Source organism: Leptodactylus fuscus, chromosome 6 (genome assembly GCF_031893055.1).
Source record: "Leptodactylus fuscus isolate aLepFus1 chromosome 6, aLepFus1.hap2, whole genome shotgun sequence".
Taxonomy (NCBI): Eukaryota; Metazoa; Chordata; class Amphibia; order Anura; family Leptodactylidae; genus Leptodactylus; species Leptodactylus fuscus.
In genome coordinates, this window is record NC_134270.1 from 114747747 (window position 1) to 114760681 (window position 12935).

Below are 12935 nucleotides of genomic sequence, written 5' to 3' on the forward strand. Positions count from 1 at the left end.
GGACATGGAGCTTTGTTATATCTCTACTGGGAATAAACAGAAGGGCATTTACTGTACATACTCGAGTATAAGCCGACCCGAATATAAGCCGAGGCCCCCAATTTTACCACAAAAAACTGGGAAAACTCATTGACTCGAGTATAAGCCGGAGGGAGGGGGAGGGGGGGATGCAGCAGCTACTGGAAAATTTCAAAAATTAAAATGGTCGGAGTTTTTGGGTGCAGTAGTCGCTGGGTGCTAGGTGCAATAGTTGTTGGGTGCTAGGTTGTCTGTCTGCCCCTTCCCTGAGCTTGAGGACTGTTTTTTTTCCCCCCCACTTGGAATTCAGCCTGGCTGAATATAGGGTATCTGCAGTGCTCCTATTAACCCTTTCCCAACAGATACCCTACATTCACCAGACCGGGCACTTTCAGACACAAGTATACATAATGTGTATGTGTTTCACAGTCATTTTCTACTTTTATATGTATTCTAGGGAAAGGAGGGATTTAGAACTTTTATTTATGTTATTTTTTTATTATATTTTTTTAAAGCTTCTTTTTTTTTTTTTTTTTTACTATTTGATGGGAGATTCTATACATTATTATTGTGGCTGGTCATAGACCCCCCCCTTCCCCTCCCCAAGCAAAAAAAAAAAAAAAAGAAAAAGAAATCTTTTTTTATTGCTTGACTCGAGTATAAGCCGAGGGCTGTGAACTATAACTATATTGGTGCAGATTTACCAATAGTTCAGCATTGTAAACTTAGAAAAGCACGCTGAAAATGCACAAAATCACAATGGCTGAGGCTGGATGATAAAGCTCTACGTTTATAGCACTTTTTGCTTATTTTGAGCCAGAATTTTACAAAAAAATTTGGGCACATCTTGGTGCATTTATATCATGGCTTCTTTTCCTGAGAAATAAATGAGAGAGCACTGAGCCGATGCTCGTGTATTAACTGAGCGGTACAGTGGCCTATGGGCAAGCCATAAAGGCTGCTTACCTTAATGGGTTGTGATGTGGTCACAACAACCCATGCGCTTGTAATAGACCAATTCAAGGTGATCTGTATGGGGTCATATCCAGTTCTCATTACCTCCTATAGGTGTTTTTATGGCTACATCCATATCATTTATTCATATATTTATATATGTAAGTTTTTATTTATCCATTCATTTACATATTTATTAATTTATTTATGGTATATAGATATTTTATATATGCATTAGCCAAGGGCTTTGTGTCTTTAGCCCCTTGGCTACAATGTTAAGCTCTATTATGTTACTCTATCGTACATGTCCATCCAACATAGTTCGCATTTGGTTTGCTTCTATCATTTTATCATGTAAACTTCCATTTTGAGACACAAGTTTTCAATTTGATTATGCTTTTCTATATGTGATCCTACCATGCTTGTCCTATTCATATATGTAATTTGTATACTTTACAATGTTATGCAGCCCGCTTTGGGTTTCCTACATTTGTGTTGCTGTTTTTTATTTTTATTTTTAAGAATATGCACTTTAAAAAGGGCCAAGTCAGGCCCAAAACGCGTTGTGTGTTTCCCTGTCATAGTAAAGAAATTTAGGTTCAACTCCCGGGTGAACGCTGTTCCCTCTTGCCGAATCGATTGATTGGGCTGGTCCATTCTTTTTCTTTGAAGTCACACAGTAAACTGATGCCATTACTAGCCCCTGCACAGTATAATTCCCCATCTATTGGCCCACTTATGGTATATTGCCACCTTAATTGACCCACACACACTATTATGCCCCCTTTTTTGTCCTTAATGCAGTATATTCTCCTTACTGGAACCCTGATAGTATATTGGCCTCCAGTAGGCCACTACCTATAGGCCACTATCTGTTTGATTATTCCAAAAGGTAATGGCCAATATTCATTACTCGCTGAACCCCTGCCTCTTGCCCAGTTCTGCCTTCACCTTGTTCTAGTCTTCCGCAGCACACTTTGTCTGGAAGCAGACCAATATAATTTGTGGGGCCCCTTGAAGTTAAGGCAGGACTGAGCAGGAGCAGAGATCAAGGAGTAACAAATATCGGCCATTACCAATTGTAATGATCCAATCGGTAACAGGCAATTTAAGAGGAAATAAAGCAAGCCCACCGCTGGAATAAGAACTTCCAGTATGGCAAGCACTTGAGATGAGCGAACAGTAAAATGTTCGAGGTTCGATATTCGTTTCGAGTAGCCCCTCAATATTCGACTACTCGAATCGAATATCGAACCCTATTATAGTCTATGGGGGGAAAATGCTCGTTTCAGGGGTAGGCAACGTTCGATCAAATTATACTTACCAAGTCCACGAGTGAGGGTTGGGCTGGATCCTCCGTGTAGTCTTCTCCTTGCAGCCTCCCCGCGGCATCTTCCGGCTCTTCATTCACTCTGCCAGGCATCGGACCTGGGCAGAGCTGACTGCGCATGCCCGCACTACAAGCGGACATGCGCAGTCAGCTCTGCCAAGGCCCGATGTCTGGCAGAGTAAATGAAGAGCCAGAAGACGCCGCAGGGAAGCAGCATGGAGAAGACTTCTAAAGGTAGGAGAAGAACCAGCGTTGATTGGCCGACTGTATAGAATTCGGCCAATCAATGTTGGCTCTGCATCGAACTTTTACATTCGAACAGCGAGTGGTACTTGATCGAGTACGAGTATTTCGAATACCGTAGTATTCGATCGAATACCTACTTGATCGAGTACTACTCGCTCATCTCTAGCAAGCACTCATTGATTGCCAGGACACCGCTCCTCGGAATCATCATTCAATATAGCAGTGTTGGGAAGGTTCTCTAAGGAAGTGGTTTAAACTGTCAAACTGCCCCCTTGTGTATGCCCCTGGGTTGTGCTATGTTTATTTGATGGCTGTCAAGACACGCCGGGGTTTGTACTATGCAAGAGCTGATATAGGCCAATAAATACCATCCATTGTCATGAAATAGAATACATGATTATGTTTAATAATGATCCTCTCCTTAAACTTACCTCAATCTTAAGAAAAGTGTAAAAGCCATTAGTAGAGCACACAAAGAAATGGAATGTCCCAGGAAATTAATTACAATTGCTACGTGGTAATGAACCTTGCTCTTTTTCTAGAAGACAGAAAAAAACCATCAGTACATAATGGCTGTTGGATCAGATCCCTGACAAGGATGTTGCAGCATTTCTGTAGAGATGAGTGACCCTGAATTAAGTCTATAAGGGTCATTGACAGCCGCCATCAACAAGGCACTGAGTGCTTTCGATACTTGAAGGTTACATAAGAACAATCTGGTAAATAAACACTTATATAAGTTTGCTTGATTTTTGCATTAATTTGCACACTCTTATCTGCTGATTAGAAATACCAGACATTACAGGATTTACTGCACAGTGTGAATGTGGACTGAATCAGAACAGCAGAATTAAGAAAAGATAGCATGTAAAGGAGAATGGATAAATGAATAGGTCTGCCAGCAGCATGGAGCTTCACTTAATACATAGTATGCCAGAATAATGTGTTATATTAAGCTAAAGACCCCCTTAAAAGAAGCGTAAAACCTTTCTTTTGCTATAGTTCCCTTTCTAAGATGATGTGACCTGTACATGGCATTTCAGGGGATTCAATGTACTCATGCTTTCATGAAGGTGCATTTATGGATGAAATAAATGCTTGGAGACATTTCTGATACACACTGTTGGTCCCATTTCCTGAGGCAAAACCATCATTACAGTAAATCAGCCATAAATGCCCATTTTAGCAGAGGACACCAGCCAGAAAATATGGGCGCATCCATTAATGATACAGACAGACCCTCATTTCATTGACAGAGTGATCTCTTCCTTTCTCTTTCCCTTCCTTCCTGTTAAAGAGTACCTTTGTACAGAGTCTAATATAACAAATACCTGATCATATGTTACTTTTACTGGAAATTATGGACACGTTTCTAAAATCCTGAACATGGCTAACATAAAGTGAATTTTCATGTTTTAATACCATGTCATTTTTTAGGTGCAATATTCTGCATTGATATATCTATATAGGCATCCCAGTGCAATATTTCTGATACAGAGCTCCATATTGCATAGACACAATTATGTTTTGTCCATTTGCAGTCATCACTAAGGTTGACTTAGGAGTTTACCAAATACTGTGCTGTTATTGATCTCAATGTTTTAAGCTCTGTCCATGTTTCTGTAATTTTTTTGTTTTACTGTTTTGTCAGAGGAACAAAAATACAAAAAAAATAAAGCGTTGGGCCTACCATGTGACAGACAGCAGCAGAGCCCAACAGACCACAATGACATGTATTGGGTCTGCAGTCTCAGAAAAGTGGACTAAACCTTAGGGTGTAAGGAGCAACAGTAAGGAATTATGGATATGCCTCTATTTGGCAGGATAGTGAGTGTATTTGTACACTACTATTAGTAAATGTTCACCATAGTTTTCAGATATATATCATTTTTTTTAATTTGAGGTTGATCCAGGTGATATAAACAAAGCAGTGTATGATGACGATAGGGAGTACAGAGACTTAAACCGGGATTTTGTGGAATGGTGCAAGCGGAACCACCTCAGGATTAATGCCAAGAAGAAGACCAAGGAGATGGTGATGGACTTTAGTAAGCGGAGAAGTGCTCTGATTCCGGTGGAGATCCAAGGGTCATGCATTGAGATAGTCAGGACCTATAGGTATCTGGGTGTGCTCCTCAATAATAAACTAGACTGGGCCGATCACCTGGATGCGCTGCACAGAAAGGGTCACAGCAGACTCTACCTGCTCAGGAGGCTGAGGGCCTTCGGAGTCCAGGGGCCACTTCTTAGAGCCTTTTTCACCTCTGTGGTTGCATCAGCCATCTTTTATGGTGTGGCCCGCTGGGGGAGTGGTATATCAACCAGGGACAGAAATAGACTTGACAGGCTGAGTAGAAGGGCCAGCTCTGTCCTGGGGAGCCCCCTGGATCCACTACAGTTTTTGGGGGTGACAGAAGGATACTGTCCGTGGTGAGCTCCATGTGAGAGAATAATCCAATCCCATGTATGGGACCTTGATGGCACTTGGCAGCACTGTAAGTGACTGGCTGCTTCACCCCAAGTGTGAGAAGGAGCGCTATCGCAAGTCCTTCCAACTGCGGTCAGGCTGTATAATCTACATCAGACCAAGCGAAGAGAGAGACCTAAATGATCTTGAAGTCTTCTTTCTTTCTTTTTTTCCTTAGATGCTATGGATTCCTAGTATAGAACTTCTCTCAGCTTATGTGTGTCTCCTTCTGTAATATATTACTGTTTATTATAATGTACCTGTATTATCATGCTGCTGCAACACTGAAATATCCCCATGGTGGGACTATTAAAGGATTATTTTATCTTATCTTTATCTTATCTTGGGTAAGTCATGCATACTTGTGTATGGCATTGGGGCAGACTGTAGCTATACATATATATAGTGTGAGATCATCACACTACAAACTTCTGTCTATGAAATCTCTATTTGTGAAAATGATATTTGATGATGTTGGCTTATGTGCATTACAAGGGTCTGTGACATAACAAGATTTCGGAGCAGAATTGTATTAGGCCCAGCCAAATGGAGCTTCTCAACATTTTAAACAATGGGAGCAACATGTAAATGCCAGTAAATAATAAATTAGCTTATTTTACAAATGTAATCATTTATTACGTATATCATAATAAAAGATTTTTTATGTCTTTATTTCTAAAGAATTTGACTGAGGATCTATAAATCCTGTCTTACCTCCTGCTTCAGTATTTCCTGACATTGCGAATAATCTCCTCTTCCTGCCCAGCTGCCATTGAGATGACATTCTTTGTAGGCATTACCTAAGCAGAAAACCAGAAAGCTTCTCATTAGCAAAAGCATGATTAATAATCCATATTGGCAATGGCGGGATTATTATAGAACGGGATACAGCGAAAAACATTCTGTAAAATGAAATGATCACTTTACAAACATACTTGGAAAGAGATATTACTGTTCTCAATAAAATCAGTAAAGAAAAAAAATGACCTCAAGCCTATGAAAATGAAATGACTAAATGTTAGTGAAGACACAACCTCTAAATAATAGCTTTGGTATCCAAAATTGCCGACACCAGTAATGAAAAGTTCCTGAATATAGCTTGGAGCTACACATTATATTTACATACATTTTTTCTCTTTTTACCTTTTCGCTTTAAACCACTGTGAGACAACATATGTAATCTATCATTGAGCCCTTAATGACTGGTTAAAGGCCACCTACCTGCATAGTCTCAAAATAGCATCTGCCCTGAGAATCCTGAAGACACAGCGGCAGAGCACAGCAGTCAATGACAGCTAGAGAGCTCCGAATACACTCTCTACACAGCAGTCATTGGCTGTTCATTCTTCTACAATATCATAATGTCATCATATGGGAATCTGGAGTCTAAAAAATGACTAGGTTCTCTTTTAAAAGAATAATGCGTATACATTTTTTTTTTTACAACTGGGGGGTCCAACTGTAGAAATACCTAAAAGTTACGAAATGAAGGGCCTCAAGCTCTCAGTGTTATTGAAGAGATGATCAAGAATATACGCTACCCTCTATTCAAAGTCTATGGTACAAGCAGAGATAGCTGAGCACGGTACATGGCTACAATTGGCAATCACACAGATTCTAAAAATGGGGGAGGGCTTCAGTCCCCATTGTGATTTGAGTGACATTCAAGCATGCCCTCTACCTCTACCAGGCAAAGATGTACATGGCTACTTCAAATTCAAATGCATCCAGCTTTTAAAGGGGCTCTATCAGCAAAATTATGCTGATAGAGCCCCACATATGTGTGAACAGCCTTTAAAAAGGTTATTCAGGCACTGCTAAAGTTATATTAAACTACCCCCCCCCCCCCGTTTTAAAATAAAACCCTAAAGCAGAATATATTCATCTTACCGAATGTGCGCGGGGGTCGGGCATTCAGGGTCTGATGCCATCTTCAGCCACGCCTCCTCTTCCAGGGATGTTTTCGGGTCCCGTCTAACTCGTGAACTGACATTGATAAAAAATGGCGCGGGTGCATGCACAGTAGCATGTTGCTACTACTACTGCTACTGTGCATGCACCCACACCATTTTTTATCAATGTCAGTACGCGAGTTAGACGGGACCCGAGGACATCGCTGGAAGAGGAGGTGTGGCTGAAGATGACGTTGGACCCTGAATGCCCGACCCCCGTGCACGTTCGGTAAGATGAACATATTCTGTTTTAGGGTTTTATTTTAAAACCGGGAGGGGGGGGGTTGGTTAATATAACTTTAGCAATGACTGAATAGCCTTTTTAAAGGCTATTGACGCATATGTGGGGCTCTATCAGCATAATTTTGCTGATAAAGCCCCTTTAATAAAATGGGAGGCTTTGAGTCCCCAGTGTGATCTAAGGGGTGATCAATCATGCACAATACCACTCCATTTAAACACTATAGGATGACCGGATATAACCATATGCTGTACATGGCTATCTTTGCTAATTCCACAGTCTTTGAATTAAAATAGTGAATATAAGACCCTGTTCACATGATCAGTGACAGCTACCCATGAAAATTAGACTAACATGTAACATCTACACTTTATTTCATGCTCTACAATAATTTTTTTTTAAAGCAGGCCTATCATATTACATGATCAAGCTCTTTCACATTTACTATCCATAAGTTAATTGTTCTTGGTTTACCGTTTCTCATGTACATCATTCCTCATAACCATATCCAACAGTAATCCCTACGCTTTATGATTTTATATGCATTTTATATTTTTACCTACACAGATACTGGCTAAGGGAGCGTTCACACTTGCCCCGTGTCCACCCGCCGGGTCTTTGTCCTATTTCCTGAGGAACGGGTTTTAAAACTGACCGCTGGGAAGCCGTACCCTATGCAGTTTCCCCGGGGAATAGGACGGAGACCCTGCGGGTGGACATGAGCACAAGTGTGAACGCTCCCTTATGTAATTTTATTTATTCTACCTTGTTTTAGAAAAGATGGTCTCACCATTGTACTATACAAGTTCTTTTACCTCTTGTGTCTTCCCTACTTCCTCATTAGAAGGACCCTCACTCCTGCTCTTTGGTATGTAGATTATAGTGTAATGCCTGATGTTGTTTGTACATGAACCATGTCATTTGTAATGTGCTGCAGAATATGTTGTCGCTCTATAAATAAGAATTATTACTATTGTATAACCAATCAACTAAAAACAGCATCAGCAAATATTACTGTAAAATGCCAATAATACTACCGTTACTGTTACACATTGTGCTCATTCCAATCACATTTGAATTTATTTTTCATACTAAAGCCATTAACATGAGCGTCCACAGACCATTCATTTTCCATGGACCAATTGATCTAGTGTTTGCCATTAGCGTGTGGTTCATTTTTTTACGGATCCAGAGACATAAAAGATTGTAGGAAATAAAAATAAAAAAACACGACTAGAGATGAGCGAACGGTGAAATGTTCGAAGTTCGATTCGAGTAGCCGCTCAATACTCGACTGTTCGATCGAACATCGAACCCCATTATAGTCTATGGGGAAAAATACTCGTTTAGGGAGAAACCAATGTTCGACTCAGGAGGATTATCAAGTCCACTATGACACCCCAGGAAATGACAACACCTCGGGAATGCAACTGGGACAGCAGGGGAAGCATGTCTGGGGGCTTCTAACACGCCAAAGTCCCTGTATTACCCCACTATCATAGCCTATCAACTAGACACTTTCCAAACTCAGTAGAACCCCTATGAAGGTGGAAAAATACCTGGAAATCTTTTTTCCTCCCCAATTGGATGGACAGAAACCCAAATTTTACTCTAATGAAACCTTAACAAGCACCCCTTTAAATCATGTTGCCCATGACAACCACAGATGGAATAGGCAATGGGAAATCCAACAGTACCCACCCTGAACTGTCATTGTGGATGTGTGTGTGATGTGGTAAGACCTTCCAAAATTCACTTTTCTGGCCCTTAACGTGAGTCCTTCCAAATTAAGTTAGAGGCCCATAAACTGAGTTACCAGCAGAGATCGAGGCCCTTTAGGTGACTTCAGCCTCTTACCAGCAGAGATTGAGGCCCTTTAGGTGACTTCAGCTTCTTACTAGCAGAGTTTTAGGCCCTTTAACTTAGTTGAGCCTTGCACCAGCAGTGTTTTTGGCCCTTGGAGTGAGTTGAGCCTCTAACCAGCAGAGTTTGGGGAAATCAGGGTGGATTCAGCCTCTAACCAGCAGAGTTTGGGGAAATCAGGGTGGATTCAGCCTTCAGAATTGTGCAACGCAGATGGTGGAGGAATATGAGGAGGAATTGTAGAGGTTGATCGCAGACATGACAATTCATGTTGGGGTGCTTGACACTGGTGGGCATGAAAATGATGGGTCTATCCAGTGGCTGTTCATTTTGATGAAAGTCAGCCGGTTGGCACTCTCAGCTGACAGCCGGCTGCGCTTATCAATGAAGATAAAACCGGCTGCGCTGAAAACCCTTTCAGATAGCACGCTGGTGGCAGGACAGGACAGCACCTCCAAGGCATATAGGGCAAGTTTGAGCCACAGGTCCAACTTCGACACCCAATACGTGTAGGGCGCAGAGGGATTCGGAGAGGACAGGGCTGTGGTTGGACAGGTATTCCCGCAACATGTGCTTATACTTTTCCCGCCTGGTGACACTAGACTCCTCAGTGTCAGGAGTTTGGCGAGGGGGTGCCATTAATGTGTCCCAGAGTTTAGACAGTGTACCCCTTGTGGGTGTGGACCGGACAGCACTTGTTTGCCTCATGGAGGAACTGTCATCTCTGAGCCAATGACACTTGATGGAAACATCTCCATCATGTTCTGCACCAATTGCTTGTGGCAGTCATTAATGCGATTGGCCCTCCCCTCTACCGGAATAAAAGACGAGATGTTATTTTTATACCGGGGGTCAAGGATTGCAAATATCCAGTATTTGTTGCTCTCCATTATTTTGACTATGTGCTTGTCACTTGAAAAGCACCCCAACATGAATTCAGCTATGTGTGCCAGAGTGTTACTTGACATGACTTCGCTGCCCCCACCGGAAAGGTCACTCACCATTTCCTCCTCTTCCTCCTCCTCCCTTTCGCCCCATCCGCGCTGCAAGAATGGGAAGCATTGAACTTCCCTGGTAGCCTCCTGTGTCACAATCATATCATTTGCCACGTCTTTATCTTCCTCCTCCGTCATTAAACGCTGTGAAGCGGACAGGTGTGTAGAACTACTCTCCTGCTGTGATGGTTCTGCTGCTATCCGTAACTCCTCAGTGTGATCTGTGTTATCCCTGATGGCAATGAGGGATTCTCGCGGGATTGTTACGCTCACTAGTGCGTCGTCACAGCTGACCCTCTTGGTGGACTCCTCAAACACCCGTAGGATTTCACATAGGTTTCCCATCCATGGCCACTCATGGTTGAGAAACTGGGGGAGCTGACTTTGTGGCACCTTAGGGTTTTGGAGATGGAACTCCATCAAAGGTCTCTGCTGCTCAACCACTCTGCTCAACATATGGTACACCGTCCTAGTTTGTGACCCAGTCCCTGCCTCAACTACATTCACCCAGTGTGCCGTCAGTGAAATGTAGCGTCCCTGTCCGCATGCACTTGTCCACGCGTCGGTGGTCAAGTGGTCCTTTGTGCAAAGCGCGGAACTTAGCGCCCGCCTGATGTTGAGTGACACGTGCTGGTGCAAGGCGAGGACGGCACACTTTGAGAAGTAGTGAGGGATAGAGACAGCATAGCGAGGTGCCGCACTTGCCATCAGGTCCCGGAAGGCTGGAGTTTCCACAAGCCGGAACACCAACATCTTCTGGGCCAGGAGTTTGGAGATGTGCGTGTTCAAGGCTTTCGCATGTGGGTGGTTAGCTCTGTATTTTTGCCTGCGCTGAAATGTCTGAGAGATGGTGGGTTGCCGGGAGGAGGAGTGATCGTGCAGGAGAAGGAGCTGAGACAGGAACAGGGGAGGATGAGGAAGAAGTCAACCAAAGTGGCAGAGCCAGATGTTGCGTTGTCCTGGCTGGTGCTCTGGACTGCAGCGCCTGCACTGGCAACAGTGCGAGAGGCAGTGGCGGCAACACCGGATCACGATTGTCCTGTGTTTGCTCTCTCCCACTGAGCCCAGTGCTTGGATTCCAAATGACGGTGCATGGAAGTGGTCGAAACGTTGCTCTTCTCAGACCCTCTACTCAGTTTCGAGTGGCAAATTGTGCAAGCCGCACTATATTTGTCCCCCGCACATTCCTTGAAAAATCTCCACACCATCGAGGAACGCGCCTTCAATGGGGAAGTTTTTCTGGGCTGGCTATGATAGGGAACATCTTGGGCCATCCTGGGTGTGGCCTGGCTTTGGCAAAGCAGCTGACCTCTGCCTCTGGACATGCCTCTGCCTCTAGCTACCCTCTTTGGTGCTGCACTTCCCTCCACATCTACACTGCTTTCCCTGCTTGACATCCCCCCTGTCCAGGTCGGGTCAGTGTCCTCGTCGTCCACCACCTCCTCTGCCAATTCCTCTCTCGCCTCCTGCTCCTGCACACCGCACATGGCAAGAGCCTGTCCTGATGGCAACTGTGTCTCGTCATCATCACTGAGGGTGGGTTGCTGGTCAACCACTACAAAATCAACTGGAGATGGAGGAGACTCCAGTGCTTGGGCATATGGACACAGAAAGTCGTCTGGTAGCTCCGTGGAATTGAGAAATAGAGGGACAGGGAGAGGGACAGTTAAAGGACCAGAGAACAGCTCCTGGGAGCAGGGAAAGTGGGGATTACTCTGCTGGGAAGATTGGGCATTTTGGGAGGAAGGCTGACCAGAATGTTGTGTAGGAGGAGGAGTTGAGGTAGAGGCTGACTGGCTGGTGGATAATGTGGTGGAAGCATTATCTGCCTGCCATTGTAACACATGTTCCTGGTGTTCGGGCCTACTTAGGTTTGTGCCCTGCACCCTACTTAATGTGGCCAGCAAGCTGGGAACTGTGGAGAAGCGCAATGCTTGCTGCCCCTGAAGAGTAGGCACGGAATGTGCTGTGGCTTCAGTGCGACCTTGCTCCCCAGCAGCATTCCCACCCCCCCGGCCTCACCCACGGCCTCGTCCACGTCCCTTACCGGTAGCCTTGCACATTTTTAGATGGTTTTGATGGTTTGGTGGGTACACACCATGACAACCTGTATGAAGTGTCTATAGCCTGAGAATTAGAATGTATATACCACTGCTTTTTTGTGGGTACACACCGTGACAACCTGGATGAAGCGTCTATAGCCTGATAATTAGAATGTATATCCCACTGATGTTTTGTGAGTACACACCGTGACAACCTGGATGAAGCGTCTATAGCCTGAGAATTAGAATGTATATCCCACTGATTTTTTGGAGGTACACACCGTGACAACCTGGATGAAGCGTCTATAGCCTGAGAATTAGAATGTATATCCCACTGATTTTTTGGAGGTACACACCGTGACAACCTGGATGAAGCGTCTATAGCCTGAGAATTAGAATGTATATCCCACTGTTTTTTTGGGGGTACACACCGTGACAACCTGGATGAAGCGTATATAGTGTATATGGGCTGGTAATTTCAGTGTATACCCCTTAGTTTCGGGGGGGGGGGGGACACTGTTGAACCCTGGATTAAGCGTATATAGGGTATATCGGCATACAATTTCAGTGTATACCACTTAGCTTAATCCCCAGCGCTGAAAGCTGGGTTGCGCAGATGCATCCTGGCTTAATTGCTGTGAATCCCACTTTAGCGTTTGTGGGTAGACACTGTGCCAAGCTTGTTTGAGCTTCTCCCTTTAGTGTAGCTCTTAAAAGAGCTGTTGTGGTTCTTCTTCTTTGCTATTCCTGCCTAGCAGAATCTAAAACCTAACTAGCCCTCAGCAGATGTCTCTCTCTAACTAAGTGCAAGCACAAATGAATCAGAG

At 43.8% G+C, this 12935-nt stretch overlaps 1 protein-coding gene across 1 annotated transcript in view; it reads right to left on the bottom strand.

Moving 5' to 3' along the window:
• CRHR1 (corticotropin releasing hormone receptor 1) overlaps positions 1-12935 on the bottom strand; it is a 131306-nt gene that overhangs the window by 10927 nt on the left and 107444 nt on the right. The window contains exons 4-5 of the mRNA XM_075277145.1: positions 5730-5815; positions 2980-3086 (exon numbers count right to left, since the gene is read on the bottom strand). Coding sequence (XP_075133246.1) covers positions 2980-3086; positions 5730-5815 — 193 coding nt within the window. The remainder of the gene's footprint in view (positions 1-2979; positions 3087-5729; positions 5816-12935) is intronic.